Source organism: Malus sylvestris, chromosome 7 (genome assembly GCF_916048215.2).
Source record: "Malus sylvestris chromosome 7, drMalSylv7.2, whole genome shotgun sequence".
Classification (NCBI taxonomy): Eukaryota; Viridiplantae; Streptophyta; class Magnoliopsida; order Rosales; family Rosaceae; genus Malus; species Malus sylvestris.
Window position 1 is genome coordinate 5,816,788 of NC_062266.1, and position 20,623 is coordinate 5,837,410.

General features: G+C 37.4%; 2 protein-coding genes and 1 long non-coding RNA gene across 3 annotated transcripts; 2 read left to right on the top strand and 1 right to left on the bottom strand.

Moving 5' to 3' along the window:
- Window positions 1-294: 294 nt before the first annotated feature.
- Window positions 295-9,503, top strand: LOC126629921 (uncharacterized). The gene is made up of 2 exons (XR_007625890.1): window positions 295-379; window positions 9,435-9,503. It is a non-coding gene; the product is annotated as an uncharacterized LOC126629921 (long non-coding RNA).
- LOC126629916 (uricase-2-like) lies at window positions 9,236-15,397 on the bottom strand. Its single transcript, XM_050300069.1, has 8 exons — window positions 15,080-15,397; window positions 14,132-14,224; window positions 13,190-13,265; window positions 12,143-12,252; window positions 10,986-11,077; window positions 10,632-10,805; window positions 10,464-10,554; window positions 9,236-9,596 (listed from the first exon to the last, which is right to left on the bottom strand). Exons 1-8 carry the CDS (start codon window positions 15,281-15,283, stop codon window positions 9,513-9,515), a joined length of 924 nt encoding a protein of 307 aa, XP_050156026.1. The 5' UTR covers window positions 15,284-15,397; the 3' UTR covers window positions 9,236-9,512.
- Window positions 15,398-16,140: 743 nt separating this feature from the next.
- LOC126629911 (dnaJ protein homolog) lies at window positions 16,141-19,679 on the top strand. The gene is made up of 7 exons (XM_050300065.1): window positions 16,141-16,300; window positions 16,424-16,593; window positions 17,042-17,207; window positions 17,304-17,445; window positions 17,537-17,813; window positions 17,934-18,132; window positions 19,111-19,679. The coding sequence occupies exons 2-7, from the start codon at window positions 16,444-16,446 to the stop codon at window positions 19,428-19,430; spliced, it is 1,254 nt and encodes a 417-aa protein (XP_050156022.1). The 5' UTR covers window positions 16,141-16,300; window positions 16,424-16,443; the 3' UTR covers window positions 19,431-19,679.
- Window positions 19,680-20,623: the final 944 nt, after the last annotated feature.

Sequence of the window (20,623 nt, forward strand, 5' to 3'; positions counted from 1 at the left end):
CTCTGTCTCACATGACTCTTTTATTAATCTGCATCAATGTCTTTGTTACAAATGTGTACTTACACACGGAAGGAGGCTGGAGGCCAAGTGTGAATTGAAATCTAACAACATTCTTAAACGTGGATTAAGTTTAGAGCTCCGTTCCCATAAACTAGAGCAGTTTTAATTTTTTGGAATATCGCTTGTATAAAAAGAATATTGGTTTGTCAAAACAACATATTGACCCATGCATAGAATAAACTCTAGTTTTTAAGTTGTTTGACTTTCGAACATTATTCATCGTATCCCCACTCATGCATCATTTCTAGAACTCTAGACATTCTTGAGGCCGGACTTAGTCTTCTTCAGAAACATTTTGTACTTTACAGTTAACGAAAGAGTTAAGCTTATAGCTTCAAACTTCGAACAAACTGGTTCTGTATCTTAGAAAGCTTACAAATACAGAAATGGCGAGAACTACGTCTTTGACCAGAAACGGATTTGATTTCACACTTATCTCATTAAACTTTAATCCCTTATTTTAAAAATGTGTCATTTTCACGACCTCTAAAACACGTGTATATTGAATACAATAACTGGCTGGGTTTTATCAATTTGCAATTTCTATGCCTAACAGAATCTTTGCAATTCCACATTCCAACATTGTCATAAGAATATTATTCATGAATCTTGATCACGAAGAAGCTATTGCCTACGTGATCACAACGTGAATTGAACCTGTAAAAGAAACAGCAGTTTCCAAACAAGTGTCACAGAACTACTGGACAAAGCAGATACCATCAGCATACTATAATTTAAACAAGCTATGAAGGGTGAGGGCTGATGAAGACACCAGGAAGGAAAAATGCGCGCTGCAGTGGACAACTGCTTTGCGGGGAAACATGGCATGTGAGCTAAAAAGCAACATGGCCCTAAGCAGAATATCAGGAAAAGATAGGTTTAGGAAAGCTGCTGAGTAATACGCCTGACTGGTCAGAAATCAATTTACTCTTTTCAAACAGTAGGTATATACGGATGAGAGCCACTGACAGAAGTTCAATCTGTTAGTTATTAAGCATATAGATTTTATATGCAAAAACTAACAAAAGAGTCTTACCTTCACATTAGTACTATCCTAGTTAGATAGATTAACAGGTAAGAAATGGATATTCGGCATTTTCAGTTGTTAACCTGCCTCCTTACATCTGGATTGGAATGCACTCATATATGTGGTTCTCTAGTAAAACAACACTCTTTCTAGACTTGAGTGGTTTTTTAGGGAGGAGAAAGTCGAACAAAAGTAAAGGTTCTAAACTATTTTGAGCAACAAGTCACTCGGAAGTCGGGATAGACTCAAACTTTGTCCTTTTTTGTTGGTCCTCAGTGTTTATGCTGCTTTTGTGGCAAGGAACAGTTGATGACAGTATTAAATTAAAAATCAGATTTATCTATTTGTTTCTAAAGGCAGTTTATATTAGAGTTTGTGTTTTATGTGTTTTTCACCAATGGAGATTTCTGTGTTGGAGGTTGAAAAACAAAACAGAGAAATGAGAGAGAAGAAGCTTGAAATGTGTCTCTTCGATTTCACTCCATATTTCCAAATACATTTGTAACTGTTATGTATGAAAAAGGAAGGGAGATCCTTCACTCACCAAAACACAACACAATCTCAACCATACATTGCTACCATCCTATGAGATGATGCCACTTGGCTTGTTCTATCACTTAGATCCTATGCTAGAGAGGAGACCACTTGGACTATGATCCAATGGCTCAGATTACATCAGAAAATAAGGCACATAAAAGAGAAATCAAAATTTGTAACTTTAGCTCCAAGATATTAGCTCAAGGGTTACATATCAACACTCCCTTCTAACCCTTTAGCTGATTTCACACCAAGTAGATCTCTTAGGTAAACAAATCGATCCTTTGACAGTGCCTTGGTTAGTATATCTGCAATCTGGTCTTCTGTTTTGCAGTAGACTAGTTCAATCTCCTTTGCTTGGATAGCTTCCCTGATAAAATGAAATTTCCGACTGATGTGCCTAGTTCTCTGGTGTAGAACTGGATTCTTTGCCATTGCTATGGCTGAAGTGTTGTCACACAGAATTGGTGTGCCTTCCACTTGCTCTTCACCAAAATCTTCAAGCACAAACCTTAGCCATTTAGCATGTGATGTTGCTTCTGCAGCACTGACATATTCTGCTTCTGCAGTGGATAGTGCCACTGTGTTTTGTTTGATTGATGCCCATGAAAACATACCGGATCCAAGTGTAAATGCATATCCTGAGGTGCTTCTCATGTCATCCTCACTTCCTGCCCAGTCACTATCACAGTACCCTATCAGAGTAGTTGTCTTCCCTTTTACAAATTCAATTCCAAAATCAAGAGTGCCTTGAATATATCTCAACACCCTTTTGGCTGTTCCCATGTGTTTCTTTGTGGGATTATGCATAAATCTAGCAAGTAAACTAGAAGCAAACATTATATCCGGCCTTGTAGCAGTCAAGTATAACAAGCTACCTACAACTTGTCTATATTCACTTTCATTTGCTGCTTCACTACCATCTGTCTTGCATAACTTTTCATTCACAGCCAGTGGAGTTGCCACTGATTTGCAGTCTTTCATCCCAAATTTCTCAATTAGCTTCATTGCATATTTTCTCTGGTGGATAAAAATGTTTTTATCTGTTTGTACTACTCCCATGCCAAGAAAATGATGAAGTAACCCCAGATCAGTCATCTCATAATGCTGCATCATGTCATTTTTGAACTCTTCAAGCAGTTTTGGACAACTTCCAGTATATACAATATCGTCCACATAAAGTGAAACAATAATGATACCTGTAGCTTCACTAGTTTTGACATAAAGTGTTGCTTCACTAGAACTCTTCTTGAAACTTGCCTTGCCGAAATAGGAATCTATCTCATCATACCAAGCTCTCGAAGCTTGCTTCAACCCATACAGAGCCTTGTTCAACTTATACACCTTGGTTTCTTCACTCTCCTTCACAAAACCTTGTGGCTGCTCAACATAAACCTCCTCCTTCAAGGTTCCATTCAGAAAAGCAGATTTTACATCCAACTGATATAGATTCCATTCCTTCTGTGCAGCAAGTGCTATCAAGGTCCTAATAGTGTCTAATCTTGCAACCGGGGCGAATGTTTCATTGTAGTCTATCCCAGGCTTTTGGGAATAACCTTTTGCCACCAGTCTGGCCTTGTTTTTCTGCACAGATCCATCAAGGTTCAACTTGGTTTTATAGACCCACTTAACACCAATGATTGGCTTGTCAAATGGTCTATCAACTAGCTCCCATGTGTTGTTCTTTTCAATCATTTCAAGCTCAAATTTCATAGCATTTTCCCATGACTCATCTAGAATAGCATCTTCATAGTTTTCAGGTTCTACAATGCACATGTTACACTGAGCCATGATCTCATTTACACTTCTCCATTTCTGTGGTGTGTGATCAATTGTTTGAGAACTTTCGAAAACATTCTCACTTAATGATGCAACAACATCCTCCACTTGAGTTGATGTATCCAATAACTGACTTGGTTCACATACTTCCACTTGATTCTGCCCTTCACTACAATCTGCCATTTGATTCTCAATAATCATGGGAACTTGTATTTCACTCTTATCAGTGTTCTCCCATTCCCATGAAGCATTCTCATCAAAGTGTACATCTCTGGACAGGATGATCTTATTAGAACTTGGATCAAATACTCTGTACCCTTTTTCACAGATTCCATAGCCTACAAAAATACACTTGCGACTATTTTCTTCAAGCTTATGTCTTAGTGTTGAGGGAATGTGCACATAGCATAGTGACCCAAAGATCTTCAAGTGTGCAATACCTGGTTTTCTACCAGTGTATGCTTCAAATGGAGTTATCTTCTTGAGGGACTTTGAGGGACATCTATTAAGTATGTAGACTGCAGTGTTCACAGCCTCTGCCCAAAATGCATAAGAAAGACCCTTTTCATGCATCATAGACTTTGCCATTTCCACCACAGTCCTATTCTTCCTCTCAGCTACTCCATTCTGTTGAGGAGAATATGCCATGGTTAATTGCCTTTGAATTCCAAGCTCATTGCAGTAACTGTCAAATTCAGTTGATAAGAACTCTCCACCCCGATCACTCCTTAGACATTTCACCTTATATCCACACTGCAACTCTGTCATTGCTTTAAACTTCTTGAAACAATCAAATGCACTTGACTTGTTTCTGAGAAAATATACCCAAGACATCCTAGTACAATCATCAGTGAACAGCAGAAAGTACTTATTTCCAGAGATAGATTCAGTTTGCATTGGTCCACAAATATCCAAAGGAAATTTTGCTCTCCAAGCTGATTTTGATGGGAAAGACTCTCTGTGTTGCTTTCCTAGCATGCAGCCTTCACACACAACAGAGGTTTTCTCCAAATGAGGCAATCCATGAACCATTTCTTGATCTTCAAGCATTTTGATACTTCTGTTATTTAGATGCCCCAAACGCTTATGCCATATCTGCATACAGTGTGTCACACTTGCTTTCAAAGCTATCTGATTTGCGGGCATCATTGTAAGAGGAAAACACCTGTTGTTTGTCATCTGCACTCTAACAACAAGATTATCCAGTGACCAACCATCGAAGATACTCACAATATTTCCTCCAAACAATAGATAGTACCCGTGCTCCATCATCTGTCCAACACTTAGCAGATTCTCTTCAAGTCCAGGAACAAGCATCACTTCTTGAATGTGCTTTCTTCCCAATTTGGTCTCTATAACAAGAGTCCCCTTTCCTGCAACCTGAACAATCTCTCCAGTTCCCATCTTCACCCTGGAAGTCAGATTCCTTTGGATGTTGATTAGTAACCCTTCATCACCTGTCATGTGGTTACTACAACCACTATCAATGTACCATGAATGATTCACCTTCACATTTGTCATAGCATTGCATGCATAGAACAGGGTACCAGTTTCTTCAACATGGTTTACATAGTTCACCTTCTGTATACTTTTGTTTCCATGGCAGTCTCTGATCACATGCCCAAGTTTCCCACAACCTGTGCATTTTGGCTTCCCTTCAAACCAACATTTGCCATAATGCAATTTATCACAGTGTCTACAAGCTGTCTTGTTTCCATCATTAGAGACATTTGGTATTTGAACAAAATTTGGCTTATTATCCCACTTCTTTCCTTTGGATTTCCAGTTTTTCTGAAACTTTTGATTTCCAGAATAACCTATTCCCTTAGAGTTTTTACCTCCAACATTTAGACTAGCAAAGGCTCGTTCAGTAGAATTTTCAGCATGTCTATCCAATCTGAGTTCAAAACTTTTCAGAGAAGCAACTACCTCTTGAATCTCAAGAGTTTCAAGATCCTTAGAATGTTCAATTACGGAACAAATAGGATCATATGATCTAGGCAAGCTAATCAACAATTTTTGCACAACTCTCTATCTAGACAGATCCTCACCATAACTCTTCATTTGATTCATTATATCAAACAATCTAGTAAGATATACAGATAAGGATTCACTATCTTTCATGCGAGTATATTCGAATTCTCGACGCAAACCTTGCAATTTTACGCTCCTTACTTGCTTATCTCCTCTGAACTCTTGCTTCATAATGTCCCAAGCACCCTTCGAAGTCTCTTCGTTCACAATTCTGGGGAAAATTTGGTCTGAGACAGCACCTTGGATCAACCCAAGTGCACGAGCATCTTTCATCAGGATTTCAGCTAACGTCGGCTTCTCCACCTCAGTGACCTCGATCTCTTCTATCTTATTCTTCTCCTTCTTTGGATCTGAAGCATCGAACCCATTTTCAACGAGATCCCATAACCCATGAGATTTCAGAATGGTTTTCATTCGAATGCTCCAGAACTCATAATTTTCTCCATTGAAAACTGGCGTGCGAAGCTCAGCAGTGCCTGATCCTGCCATGTTAGACATCGGATTCAAGAAATCACACCACCTCGATCGTCGTATGAGCTAGATTGCAGCTCGAATCAATTCCAGTTTTCGTTTCACAGATTTACGCCCAGTTTAGATAACCGAACCTGGCTCTGAGGCCATATTAGAGTTTGTGTTTTATGTGTTTTTCACCAATGGAGATTTCTGTGTTGGAGGTTGAAAAACAAAACAGAGAAATGAGAGAGAAGAAGCTTGAAATGTGTCTCTTCGATTTCACTCCATATTTCCAAATACATTTGTAACTGTTATGTATGAAAAAGGAAGGGAGATCCTTCACTCACCAAAACACAACACAATCTCAACCATACATTGCTACCATCCTATGAGATGATGCCACTTGGCTTGTTCTATCACTTAGATCCTATGCTAGAGAGGAGACCACTTGGACTATGATCCAATGGCTCAGATTACATCAGAAAATAAGGCACATAAAAGAGAAATCAAAATTTGTAACTTTAGCTCCAAGATATTAGCTCAAGGGTTACATATCAACAGTTTAAGAGTTAACATAACTTATTTGTTATTTTGTAGTCCGGAGGAATTTCTGATAGTCTTAAAGGCAGTGATATAGATCCAGGTGCATTATTCCATCATGGAATACCATCAGGCTGTAACTTGATGGCTTATGTCTCCATCCAAAACTACTTGCAATTTCGACCAAGTAAGTCCATTTCTTCTACCAAAGTTAGCCTAATTATTGCCTTTCAGAAATTGTCTGTGCAGGACGTTCGTTCTTTTGCCTTCATTTTCGTCCACTTGAGTATATGTGATGATTTCTTGACATTTACAGGGATGGCAGAATCAAATTATTTGGCAAAGATAACACTGAAGCTCTACTTGAGTATGTCAATGCAGTTCCAAGCAAGTTTTTACAGGGAACAAGTATTACGTGTTACTTCCTTCGATTTCCAACTGTTTCATTTCGGTTTTCTTGTTAATGTAGTGAAATTTAGAGACCCTTTTGTTCTTCTCTTGAAAAGTATAGCAGTCGGTTCTTCCGTACGATGATTTGATAGTCTGATATAAATGGTGATGTTTGTGTTCAGCTTATGGAGAACCAAGGTCCAAGGCATACTTCTAAAACTAAAAGTAAATACCAAGAACCACACTGAGGCAAGTTTCTGCACTATGCTCTCCTCTGTATATTTTCCGTTGTTCGATGAATGAATGATCGAAACTTAGCTTCTGGCTTTGTTTATCTACTGCCTTTAATAATTATTTTGCAATGTTGTGCTTAGGTTTGGGACATAAGAAAGAACCTGGTGGCTGATGTTCATCCTTTTCAACAAGATATTACCTCGCTCAGGGTTATGCAGCATAGTCCCTACATGTAAGTGTGTGTCATCTTCCAATTGGGATCGATCAAGTAGATAGGCGGGTTTATTTGTTTCGAGTAAATTTATGTATTGGACATTCGGGTAGTAATGTTACAGTTTTGAAGCTTGAGCAAGAACATATTGTACGTAAATGAAATACACTTTACCGTATTCAGTTTGTCATACGGTTAGATGCATTCCTCTCCTATTCCATTTTTTATGCTCAGTACGTAGTCACATACATAATTTCATTGTCTTTGTTTCGTTCTAAAATTTGGGTATGCAAGCATCTCTTAAGTCTTTATCTTCACCCTTGAAGAAGCATGCAATGTCTAAGAAAAGTTGTCGCACGACATCATCCCAGGCATCATAACTTTTCCAAAGTATTCTTTGAATACCTCTATAAAGTTCTCCACTGTAAAAATCATAACTATCCAGTATAGCTTGCCAACAACTATACTTTTATTACACAGATGAGGACCTATAAGATTAAGAGCTAACGGAATGCCACGAGCATAGGCTATTGCATGCCGGGCGAGTCTCAAATAATCATCTGCAGGTTCTTTTATTTCGAAAGCCTATTCAAACTTAAAAGCTCAAGAGCCTTGTCGTCTTCTAACTTTTGTGCCATGAAGTAAATGGCCTAAGATCTCCTCAACAATGTTGCTGAGAAATGTAGCTTCATAGCAGTTAAAAACAAATCACACATGTAATCAACGAACATTTTACTATGTTTGTATCCAAAAGAAAAAGGGTTTATTTTCAATATGCACTAGTTGATTACTAAAGTTAATCATTTTCTATGTTTGTATCCTACCTACTACCTTTCATCGTGAATGTGGTTAAGTTAAAGGAGATGAATTTTCGTGGCAACTTCATTTCAAAAGTGATTTCTACCAAGCATTTTCGTACCTACTAAATTTAAATGCAGAGAGGAATTGTCGTGGCAACTTGATTTCATCAACAGTAATTTATCTTTCTTTACTGACATGCTCTTTTTTTTTTCATCTCATGGCACCGATATGATGCAATGCAACGTAATGCTACTATGTTGGTAAGTCAAACAAATCTTGCACATAGAAAAGTTAAAATGCACGAAATATGCATTTGACTTGAAATTTTGCAACAAAAGCACTTTAGTTTGTTGAGTGATTTTCTTCACACCCTTTTTTTTTTCTTTTGCACTCTTCTCATCTTTACTTAGAGGTTGTCTCCAATGAAGTCCAAACTTTTTTCTTTTGATTTGAAGATTTATTTGGTGTTTAGACCTTTCTCACACCACATGGGAGGAGGCTTGTGTTCTTCCTCTCTTAAATGGGTGCTACATGGTTCTACACACATTTGTCACACCACATGACTTGTTTCTGTTGGCTTACGGCATCCGATGGATAAGCATGGTGTGGTTCCACCAACTTAAATTGTTCTTTTAATCAGATGACAACACATCGTTGCTTCTGTATATATTATAATATTACATGGTAAGTAAAAATAATAATAAACCATTGACCCAAAAAAAACACCTCCCGCGTGCATGTCTCTAAAGTAATAAAAATGAAGTTTCTCAAAAACTGATGTATGAGATACACCGGTGTTTAAACGGTTTTTAGACTAACATTGTCAAGATCCACCCAAACAAATCCAATAATTCAATGTTCCATGACATCTCATACAAAGGTGTATGTGTAAAAATTTCGCTAAATTACATCAATGAAACTATTCTCCCCGCCTAGCAGTTTTTTTGTACTCTTCTTTTTTTTTTCTTTTTCCTTTGGGATTAAGCTAACAGAAAGCCTGAACTTTGGATGTGTATACACGCAAACATAACGAGTTAGAAACTTTTAATCGAAATTAAAACATTAGAGGGACACTAAACCGACAATAGTTGCATATAAACCTTGGGTTCTATTTTAAACTGGGGCAGTTTTAATTTCCTAGAATATCGCTCGTATAAAAAGAATATTGGTTTGTCAAAACAACATATCGACCATGTATATATAGAATTAAACTCTAGTTTTTCAGTTGTTTCAGACTTCCAAACATTATTCATCATATCCACACTCTTATTTCGATTTTACAGTTGCATAAGTTCTAAACCTCCAGACATTCTTGAGGCCGGACTTAGCCTTCTTCAGAAACATTTTGTACTTTACAGTTTAAGGAAGAGTTAAGCTTATAACTTCAAACGTCGAACAAACTGGTTCTGTATCTTTAAAAGCTTACAAGTACAGAAATGGCGAGAACTACATCTTTGACCAGAAACGGCTTAGAGTAGCTTCTATTGATCCGTGTGGTTCATCTGTTGGAAGATAAACATCGTCCTCAAACTGCAAACAACGGAAAAGGAGAAACAAATTTTCATGAGTCAATGAAGGATAACGCATCATTAGCTAATAATACCCCGAGAAAAGAACGATTGGAATAACAGATTAACGTCACCATAAAAATCCACATACATACAAGTACAATGCATCGGAAAGTCTTGTCTATTAGAGTATGTTTTCGTTGTACCAAGGATTTGGTTTCACACTAATCTCATTAAACTTAATCCCTTATTTTAAAGATGTGTCATTGTCACGACCTCTAAAACACGTGTATATTGTATACAATAACTGGCTGGGTTTTATCAACTTGCAAATTATTCAAATGACGCAGCCCAGACATTTAGTTTCCGACAACAGATTATTTGCGATTCTACATTACAATAACATAAGAATATTAGTCATGAATCTTGATCATGAAGAACCTATTTCCTACGTGATCTCAACGTGAATTGAACCTGTAAAGCCCAGGGAATACCAATTCCAGTATGGAAAAAGAAAAAGCAATTTCCAAACAACAGTCACAGAACTACTGGACAAAGAAGAGACCACCGGGATAGTAGACTTTAAACAAGCTATGAAGGGTGAGGGCTGAAGGCACCAGGAAGGCAAAATATACTGCACGCCACAGTGGACAACTACTTTGCAGGGAAACAAGGGATGTGAGATAAAAAGCAACATGGCGCTAAGCAGAATAAAAGGAAAAGATAGTTTTAGGAAAGCTTGCTGAGTAATATGCCAGACTGGGAAGAAATCAATTGACTCTTTTCAAACACCATATTTCTACAGATGAGAGCCACTGAACAGAAGTTCAATATGTTAACGAGTATATAGATTTTGTATGCAAAAACTTACATAACAAAAGAGTCTTACCTTCACAATGGTATTATCCTTGTTAGATAGATTAACAGGTAAGAAATGGATATTTGGCATTTTCAGTTGTACTGCTTCTATGTCGGGAAACCTGTAACCATGAACATGAATAAGCATTTTATTCGGCAAGCACATGCAATATGAATGTGTGTGCTGACAGAGAAATACCCATTGAGAACAGTCTTTGCCATGTGATAAAGAGTGCTTTGGACAGACGGGCTGTATACTCCTTCCTTTGGAGGACCATAGAAAGTGTCAGCCAGAGCCTTTTTCACACTCAGGTATCTTTCAGTGAAGTACAGCGGCTTTTGAGGGATGCTAAAAATAGATTCATATTGGTACCTGCATGCAATTTATTTCAGTAACGTAGATTTGTAGTCTCCAAACACTTGTGGAAATTAACTCTAGACTCAAAGTAACCACTGAAGACTATAATACAGAAGAAACCACGAGGGAAAGCCAAAGTATTAGAAATCCACTTAACAAGCATTATATCAAGTCACCAAATGAAAACATGCATACTTCCATGATGCAGTGATCGCTGTAGCCAGAATCCTCTCTCGTGTGTCAGGAAGAGCTGTGTATTTGTCCCTAATAAACCCCTCAAAACCTGACTGTTCAGGTAGAATCCAAACAAAAAATCATCAGTATCAATCAATCAACAAACTCAACAAGGGAAAAAGAACACACATGCACGCTAATATGCAAATAGCAGTTAAAAGTCTTCCCAAATTATATCAACTTGCAATGTTTGCAATGCATACTTTTTCTGTCTCCTTTCTTTGTTCAGTAAATTGATAATGGATTAGCATGATAACACAACCACGTGCAGATGATATCATGTTAGTCAGAAACCACGAAACGGTAAATTTTGATAACTCATAAGGAGCTGGAGGTTAATGCATTGGAAGTTCTGTTTCCACATCTTATCACTCTCCACACTCCAGCAAGAGCATCGAGAAGCTTCAAGATTTTTAAGATGCATCTGTGTTTCCTTCCAGTTAAGACTTAAGTTAGGAATCTGAATGACTTAACAGTCGGAAGAGTTTGCCCTGATGTCAGGGGCTGGAGTATATATTCAAGGGACAGTTACGATCAAAGGGGGATAACATAGGGGAGAGTTCGCATACATTTTCTTTTGATCCAATTTGGAAGGCAAAGATTCCTCTTAAGATTCAAGTGCTTGCATTCCTGATGGCTAAAGGGAAAATTAATAATTGTAATCAGATTCAAAGAAGGCTCCATAAATTTCTTTGAAGGGCTGGGGAAGGAACTGTCAATCATCTTTTCTTAATTGTCCATTTACGATACAGATCTGGTAGAAATTGTTTAAGGAAGCTCATTCAAGTTAAGCGGTCCAAAACAGATGTTACGAGGGTCTTATGCAGCTTAAAATCTTGAGAAAGACAATGTTGTAAAAACTGTTACGTGTAGAAGGGCATGACAGTTTTTTAGATCATATGGATGGAGTTAAACAGAATGAGTTTTTAGATTATTCAGGGTAGATGAAGTTTTGGATCGATTTAGCTTTTGGTCTCCTAGCCCCCCCCCCACCCCACCCCCCACCCCCCACGGATTCCTTTCTTGGCTATGCATAGAGTAATTGATTATGATATCCATTGTCACATTACACGTTCAACTTTTAAAACCTTGATATAAATTTGATTGGATAAGATTACCTTTGTTGTCTTTAGCAGCGATAGTCCTTCAATCCCAGAAGTCACCCTCAGTGCACCAGATTTCTTTAAAATTACTTCTGTTGTATGCTTCTCGGATCCTAATTTGAAACCTTTAACAAATATGGCAATGAAAAAAAAATTAAAAATTAAAAAAATGAACAGAATGGATGTCTCCGGATTGCAAATCAATATGCTTGGAAATACTTTCAGAATATATGTGAAATACAAGGACTTCTACTCAACATTTGGATGCGAAAAACAGTGACCTAACAAGATTAAGCTTTAGGCAACAAGAATGGACATACCATCCACGATGTCATCTCTTGACCCTATCTCTACAAGCAACTAGATAACAAATTAATCCCGAAACTTATCACTGTTTAAGTTCCAAGTTAAGGTAATTCTCAGCTAAATAAACAATCTTAGTATACAGTAAAAACGACAAGGAACAACATGGAACAAATAGGTAAAAATCGCTAAATGAAATTATAATTCATATGTGAAATATGGTTAATTAATTTCCAAGTGTTCTGCTTATAAAGTGATGGGGGAGCATCTAGAAAGATCTTCAAGATTGCTTGTGTCCACTGGGGAATTAGGCTAAGGTTTTAGTTAATCTGGGAAATTTAGTTCTATAATATTTTCTATGCTTCCCTATGTGTTTAATGTATTCTAAATAGGAATGTGATTAATTAGGTAAGTCCTAGTTGGATGAGATTTCTTAGCAAACAAGATTAGGGTTTCTGGGCAGCTGTACTCTAGCATAAATAGGCTATGAAGAGAACCATGTATCCAGTGTTTTTTATCGAATGTATTCCAGTTTCAGATTTAAGAATTTCGCTTGGGATTCTCCCTAGAACTCAATTATTGTCCTTTCTACCTCGATTCTATTGCTTTTATCTCTCTATTTCCTTGCTATTTTACCCGCTCGACAGCAGCTTATTGTGATTGCCCTGCATCATAAAGTCTTCACTAGATAGTCGATATCATATACAGTAGCTCTATAGCTTCGCCCGCACTTGTATGCAGGACAGAAGATAGACTAACCATGTTCATGTGGTTGACCGTCTACATGTACACGCTCCCATGGCTTCTCCACAATCCTTACTATGGCAGTAGTGACCTACAAAAATAAGAACAACCAGATTTTTCCACCAACTATGATATTACCAACAACAAATATTACCAGAAAAAAAAAATGAGATGCCAACTTGAATGTAATCTTTAAATGAAAAGGAAGATAAAATTGTGAATATTGTCTAAACAGTAGGCAGAGGCAGTTTGTGCCAAAATATTCCTTATCATTACCAATCTTCATCTATCTCTATCGAAGTCTCTCTCAGGGAGACTACTATAACTAGCACTAAATGTTGCAGGGAGGAAAGCTTTCTCCTTTTCGTAATTTGTTTTTATATTTAAAAAACGACAGCTTTCTTTCTAGATTATGCAAATACTAAACGCATTAGACAAGGCCTGAAGGAGGTGCTGCAGTTGCAACCAGGCAGTATTCAAAGTGTGAAATTCTGTGTGTATGGAGAGAGGGCGGTTGTTTGTGTTCACTTGAGAGCATATCTAGCTCGAATTTTTTTTTTTTTGGATCTTCTTACAATAGCACACAGTCCGGACACAATTTGTTTCATCAAAGCTGATTGACACCAAGTTTCACACGAACCACGAGAGAGAGAGAGAGAGCACAGAAAAAGTTCAAACTTAAGACAACCGATCAAATAGAAACTTAAAAAGATACCCAACTTGTACAAATGAAATTAATATCCTTGACTCAGGTCTTCAGGGATAGGGAAAAAAACATTACGCTGTCCAGATGAAAGCTTGATTAGTTAACCAGGAAGCCAACCAAGAATAACAACAAACAGCCATCATTTCAGCAGTAACAGTGGTAAAGATATCGACCATTTTTTATTTTCATCTACAACATGGGATTAACTGATGAAATTCAAAAGCGAACACTTGGAAGTACATAGTATTTACCTGCTGGTAAAGAGATGTGAAGTGCTTAGCAAGTCGAACTGCAAATTCCTCCACTGAAAGTTCTTCTTTACATTCCTTTGCCTTTACATACACCTGCGTTGCAACTACGTTAAATCCCAAAGCGAATAGCAACCTAAATGATGGAAATATAGCAGATTTCCAGCACTGGGGAAGCTAACAAACACGGATATGTACATATTATTTTTCTTTTGTGTCAGTATGACATTGCATTAAGTATCATCCTGTTAATTGGAACTTGAGTCCATAAGCAGCCATGTTAACTGAGGAACCTTAATTTCCTTGCTTGCAGTTGCAACCGATATTTTTGCCATTTGGTGCTGAGAATCATGATCAGCTGCTATATAAGCCTTACAAGTTATCGCTTAGCAATAGTTCATTAGAGTTGATATGTTGCACAGCAGTGTCATCCATAGACAAGCATAGATAACTAGGTATCATTTTACTAATCATAATCTATAAAATACCGGCTTTTTAGCCAAAATGGTCCCTGAAATTGGCATAACTCCACACTTTGTCCCTAAACTGTAAAATTAATAGAAGTAGTCACATAGATTATCCACTGTCAATCATGTTGGTTCTTCCATGAAAAACCTCCGTTAATTTGAGGATATTTTTATCAAATCAACGCCTCCACTTGACCTGGTGATTCTTCAATTTAATGGAGATTTTATTACAAAAAGAGCAAAATAAGTGCCGTGGACAATCTGTAGAATCAGTTCTATCAATTTTAAATTATAGGAACCAAAGCGAAGAGACATGCCAATATCCTACAATATATCTTTGAAAAAGTAACAAAAGATCTATCAATCTAGATAACAAGATATCATTTCACTGATCATAATCTATTAATTAAGAGTAGATGGAAATCATAATCATGCGGATTGTTGATTTGATTCGATGAGAGAGAGAGAGAGGCTTATTACTTACAGTGTTCTTCATGGTATCGGTAGCAACGATATCAGAGTTGTCGTCGCGGGTATAGGCAGAGACGCAATCGGAGAGGAGGCTGATGCCGACGTTCCACTCGACGATGGTATGGCGGCCGTCGTTGTTCCGCCAGACCCTCGCCACCCTGACCCTTTGCTTCCCATGCCTCTGCTCAAAGTTGAACCCCTCTATCCTGTTCGCCATCGTCTCTCTCTGCGATTCAGCGACTGACGCCAAACACAACCAGGCAGACTGACAGCCTTCCTTTTAAACTGCCCTCAGCCAACGTCGAAAGTTGTCAAACTAATAAAACCATGTACAGTTCAAAACCATGACAATCATTTCTATGGGCATTTCACCCAATCCGATTGGATTTTCACAATTTTTTATAACATTTAACTTTCAATATTTCTGACTGGACGTTGTATGATGAACGAACTTGATTGATTAATCATTGGATCTTCATAAAAAGAATCCGGCAATGATCATTTTCCTAAGAAGTGTACTATAACATATCAAGAGTATACTGATAACATGTTATAAGTAAAAAATTTAAAGAGTTCGGATCCTTTTGGTGAGGATCCTGAGAATCTGTGAATCATGTCCGTTCATCATATATTGTGCGGTCAAAAATCATTTTAAATATTTTTATTTAAAAATAAACATAAACAGTATTTGACAAAAACTGATCGCACAAAGTACGATGAACGGACACGATTCACCGATTTTCAGGAACTTCACCAAAAGGATCCTGAGAGGATCCTGTTGGAAATTTAAAAAGGTGGAAGGAGATGGATGAAAATGAGAGGGGATCGAACTTAAAATCTCTTATTTACGTAAGAATAATACAATTAAATATAAAATATTCTTCCAAATCTACATAATCTCTCCTAATTTACATAATCACACAATCAAATATGCTAAGACAATTCTTTTTAATAAAAACAATATTCCGGCCAAAAAAAAAATATGGTAGACCAAGAGAGGAAAAAAAACAAATTCTAGATCCTTCCTTGCTCGCATATCCACACATGTATTTGCATGTAAATGTCAATACTAACCCTTACCTACCACCCTGTTGGCAATCAATCGCAGCCGTCCATTCCCACGCTTTAATATACCGATCCGGCAAAACCCACACTCCTCTTTCTCCCTCGCCGTCTCTCGTTCTTCTCTGCTCCCTCTGACGACATATCTCCAATTAATCGAATCTCAAAATCGGTATGCTCTCTGTATTTCTCTGCATCAATTTCAGAATCGAGTTCTGGGATTTGGGTTTTTTCTTATTAATTTTTTGAAATTTTAATGGTGTTTTTTTATAATTAATTCTTAATTATTTAACAGATTAAGGGGAATAAGTGAGAATGTTTGGGAGAGCTCCAAAGAAAAGCGATAACAGCAAGTACTATGAGATCCTTGGAGTTTCAAAGACCGCTTCGCAGGACGATCTGAAGAAGGCTTACAGAAAAGCCGCCATCAAGAACCACCCTGATAAGGGCGGCGATCCCGAAAAGGTTTTACTTTCTTTTTCTCTGATAATATTTTCTTGTTTTATTTTTTTATTAATCAGCTTCTTGATTGTTCAAATCTATGATTCCCTTGATAAACATCTGGCATATATTTTTCTTAATTTTTTTTAATTATTTTTATGCTTTGGAATGTTGGGGATTTCTGGGTTTTATAGGAATTGTTGTTTGCTGCAGTTGGAATTGTTAAATTATTGAAATTTATAATTCATCTGAATCGTTCCTTATGACTAAGAGGTGTCACATAAAGCTGTTTACTTGTGAACATTGGTTTCTTCAATCCAATTATATGTTTGTCTTCTGACACTTGGGCACCAAGTTTAACCTCGAGCCAAGGATTGCTTGTGCTAGAATTTCATTGTCAATAAGCAAAGTTTAATGGTAGTTTCTTATTATGTTGATTTTCTAACCGTTTCCATTCCGGTTTGTAATTTAGTTTAAGGAGTTGGCTCAAGCATACGAGGTTCTAAGTGATCCGGAGAAACGTGAGATCTATGACCAATATGGCGAGGATGCCCTCAAGGAAGGAATGGGTGGCGGAGGTGGCGGCCATGACCCATTTGATATTTTCCAATCCTTCTTTGGTGGAAACCCATTCGGTGGTAAGGCATTTTCCCTGTTTGGATCTGAGCTCCTTGTGTTTGTACCTTTGTACTTTGTGTAATTTGGAATTGAGTGTTTTGATGCTATGTTCTCAGGTGGTGGAAGCAGCAGAGGCCGAAGGCAGAGAAGGGGAGAGGATGTAATCCATCCCCTTAAGGTTTCTTTGGAAGATCTCTACAATGGGACATCCAAAAAGCTTTCTCTCTCTCGCAACAAAATCTGCTCCAAGTGCAAGGGGTTAGTGTTTAATATATAAGTTGAATGTTATCCGAAATTTACTTTTGTGCTCTATGGTTCTGATATGGGGTTGGTATTTGACATGATTCAGTAAAGGGTCGAAGTCAGGTGCTTCAATGACATGTCCTGGCTGCCAAGGTTCTGGAATGAAAGTGTCTATTAGACATCTTGGCCCCTCGATGATCCAGCAAATGCAACATCCTTGCAATGAGTGCAAGGGTACTGGCGAGAGCATTAATGACAAGGATCGCTGCACACAATGTAAGGGTGAGAAGGTTGTTCAGGAAAAGAAAGTCTTGGAAGTAATTGTAGAGAAGGGCATGCAAAATGGGCAGAGGATAACATTCCCTGGTGAAGCTGATGAAGCGGTAGGTGTACTTTCATTTTGAACTTTGGAGGTTCGGTTGTTCAGTACGTCTGTATGTCAGTTATCTTTGGTATATCTATTGATCCATGCTATTTTCTCTTTGTTTTATTTCATTCTACAGCCGGACACCGTTACAGGTGATATTGTTTTTGTCCTACAACAAAAAGAGCACCCTAAGTTTAAGAGAAAGGGTGATGACCTTTTCTTTGAACATACATTGTCACTTATGGAATCACTCTGTGGCTTTCAATTCATATTAACGCATTTGGATGGAAGACAACTCCTCATTAAATCTCATCCTGGAGAAGTTGTAAAGCCTGGTAAGTTTCTTCATTACTGTATTCATTCTGAATAGTTGCCCTGTACTTGTGATTTGGTTAATTCTTGATGTTATGAGTCACTGTCTTATTGGCTCTTGGTTTTTTTTCCTATACTACCTTTATTAGGGTTGGTCAAATAAATGTGTAGTCGGTATTCACTTGTACCTGTGATGATTATTTTGATTGGTGTTTTATACATGTATCAGCGTAAGTGTTTGGGTATGTCACAAAGAGAGAACAAACAACCAAAAATACATGAACAGAAAACAAACATCACAACTGATGAATATGTGATGACAATATGTGCACAGCCATTCAAAGATGACCAATTTTTCTGGAAAAGAGAAAAATAACAAGGATTAAGGTTATTATAGGAATAATGGGAGTGAGAAGGTAATATGTTTTAAATCTAATCGAGAATAAGAAAACGGAGTGGGTGGGAATAACATATTTGCCTTTCAAATTTAAATCATATTACCCGATCTCCCTTTATTCCTATAATAGCACCTCTCTCTCTCTCTCTCTCTCTCTCTCTCTCTCTCTCTCTCTCTCTAGCTAGTGACTCATGTGTTCTACTTACTGCTGTGCAATTATTGTGGACCAAATGATATTTGCAACTTGTCCCCAAAGTCGTAATTTAACTCCTTCATACTCGTGGACAAGATTGGACATTAGAACAACAAACATGCTTGTGTAGTCAAGTTCTCATTCTCCATTTTGAGTTGGAAATTTTTCTTTTAGTTCTCACTTGTTTACTTAATAATTTGATAAGGTGTTGGTAATTTGACAAGGTGGTGTTAATTTCTATAAGGTTATTCAGTACACAATTACGAAATGTATCAGGAGTGAAAACTAGACTATTAGTTTTTTTTTTAGCTTGTAGTGTGAAATTTTTTGTTCATGGTAATAGTTGGATGTTGCATCAGATTTTTTTGTAGTTCCCCTGATTTTGTTTCTATCTTCACCGGTGTCTCTCAGATCAATTCAAGGCTATAAACGATGAGGGCATGCCAATGTACCAGAGGCCATTCATGAAGGGTAAGTTATATATTCATTTCACAGTGGAGTTCCCCGACTCACTGAACCCAGAACAGTGCAAGGCCCTGGAGGCTGTCCTTCCCCCCAGGACTTCGGCACAACTTACTGACATGGAGTTGGATGAATGTGAGGAGACCACGCTGCATGATGTAAACATAGAGGAGGAAATGCGTCGAAAGCAAGCACATGCGCAAGAGGCATATGACGAGGATGAGGACATGCATGGTGGTGCCCAAAGGGTCCAATGTGCTCAGCAATGATTAGATTAAGCAAGCTTTATGAAGTTATTTGAGAAAAATAAAAGTTATCGGCACCGTGGTCTGTTGGTCTAGCTTCCCAGTGTTTATTTCTGGTTTGGTGTGTGAATCCGAAACTTCTTCGGAACAATAGCTGTTAAGGAGATGCTTATTCTACTTAAACGTGGTTTGGTCTGTTGGTCTGTTGTTGAATGCTAAGAATTTGTTCTGCTGCTTTTGGATGCTGGTAAGAGTACAACTGCTACCTTAAAATGGCGAATTTGCACACCGTAACATAGCATCAATTTGAAAGAGGTTATGTGTAGCAAGGTCCCTCAGCTGACTGGTATATCTTTGGTCCGTGCGGCGTGAGCTTATAACCTATAACCTTAAATAACCGATTACGTAATGCTCTGTTTAGTTACAAGCTCATGTCACTAGGATCGACAATATCAAAGTATGAAGTTAAAATCCTTTTATTTACGAACCCCATATGCATCTAGTGCTGGTAGGATGGTTCAATACAATTTTGGAACTATAGACACGATTTTTATTGGTGCATATCTTTTTGTCCATATACCTCGATAAAGTTCTTGTTCCACTATAAAACAAATTACTAATACGAGGAATAACTCAACTTTTAATAAACACCTATTGAGATTTTTGATTATCCGATATGAAATTCGTACTTTTAATAGTTTGGTCCTTTGCTTATTTTAGGTTTCTACAGTTTGACTCCACTTTAATTTTTGTTGAGTGGTTGTGCTTGTTATTTTTGTGTTGTACTAATAAAATAGAGTAAATTGTAGTAATGGTCCTTTAACTTTAATCAAATTGGTGCAATGGTCTCTCAACTAAAAATTTATTATCATTGATCCCTCAACTCATCAGAACGTGTAGCTATGGTCATTTTCATCAACTTCGTTATAATTTTGTCAAAATGAGTTATGTTGGAATGACTATTGCTACAATTTACTCAATAAAATAAATTGTAGCTCTAATTAATTTTTCTTGTAAAGTATTGAGGTCGAAGTGTTTTTTTTTTTTTTTAGTTAAAGACATTTTTGTCTTTAAAGTGAATGTTATCAAGAGTTTATGGTACATGAGAGAGGTCCATTTTTTATGTTAAAAAAAAAGGACTATAACAAAGAAAGTTAGAACTTTCAAAAGTTGATGACCTCAACTAGGATTGTAGTCAAAATCAAGAAACGTTTTAG

Excerpts from the sequence above, each read along its gene's own strand:
- LOC126629916 (XM_050300069.1), bottom strand. The coding sequence starts at position 15,283 with ATGGCGAACAGGATAGAGGGGTTCAACTTTGAGCAGAGGCATGGGAAG. Across the intron at positions 13,266-14,131 it reads TCACATCTCTTTACCAGCAG|GTCACTACTGCCATAGTAAG; the intron begins GTAAATACTATG and ends TTATTTTTGTAG. Across the intron at positions 12,253-13,189 it reads CGGTCAACCACATGAACATG|GTTTCAAATTAGGATCCGAG; the intron begins GTTAGTCTATCT and ends TATTTGTTAAAG.
- LOC126629911 (XM_050300065.1), top strand. The coding sequence starts at position 16,444 with ATGTTTGGGAGAGCTCCAAAGAAAAGCGATAACAGCAAGTACTATGAG. Across the intron at positions 17,208-17,303 it reads TGGTGGAAACCCATTCGGTG|GTGGTGGAAGCAGCAGAGGC; the intron begins GTAAGGCATTTT and ends CTATGTTCTCAG. Across the intron at positions 17,446-17,536 it reads ATCTGCTCCAAGTGCAAGGG|TAAAGGGTCGAAGTCAGGTG; the intron begins GTTAGTGTTTAA and ends GACATGATTCAG.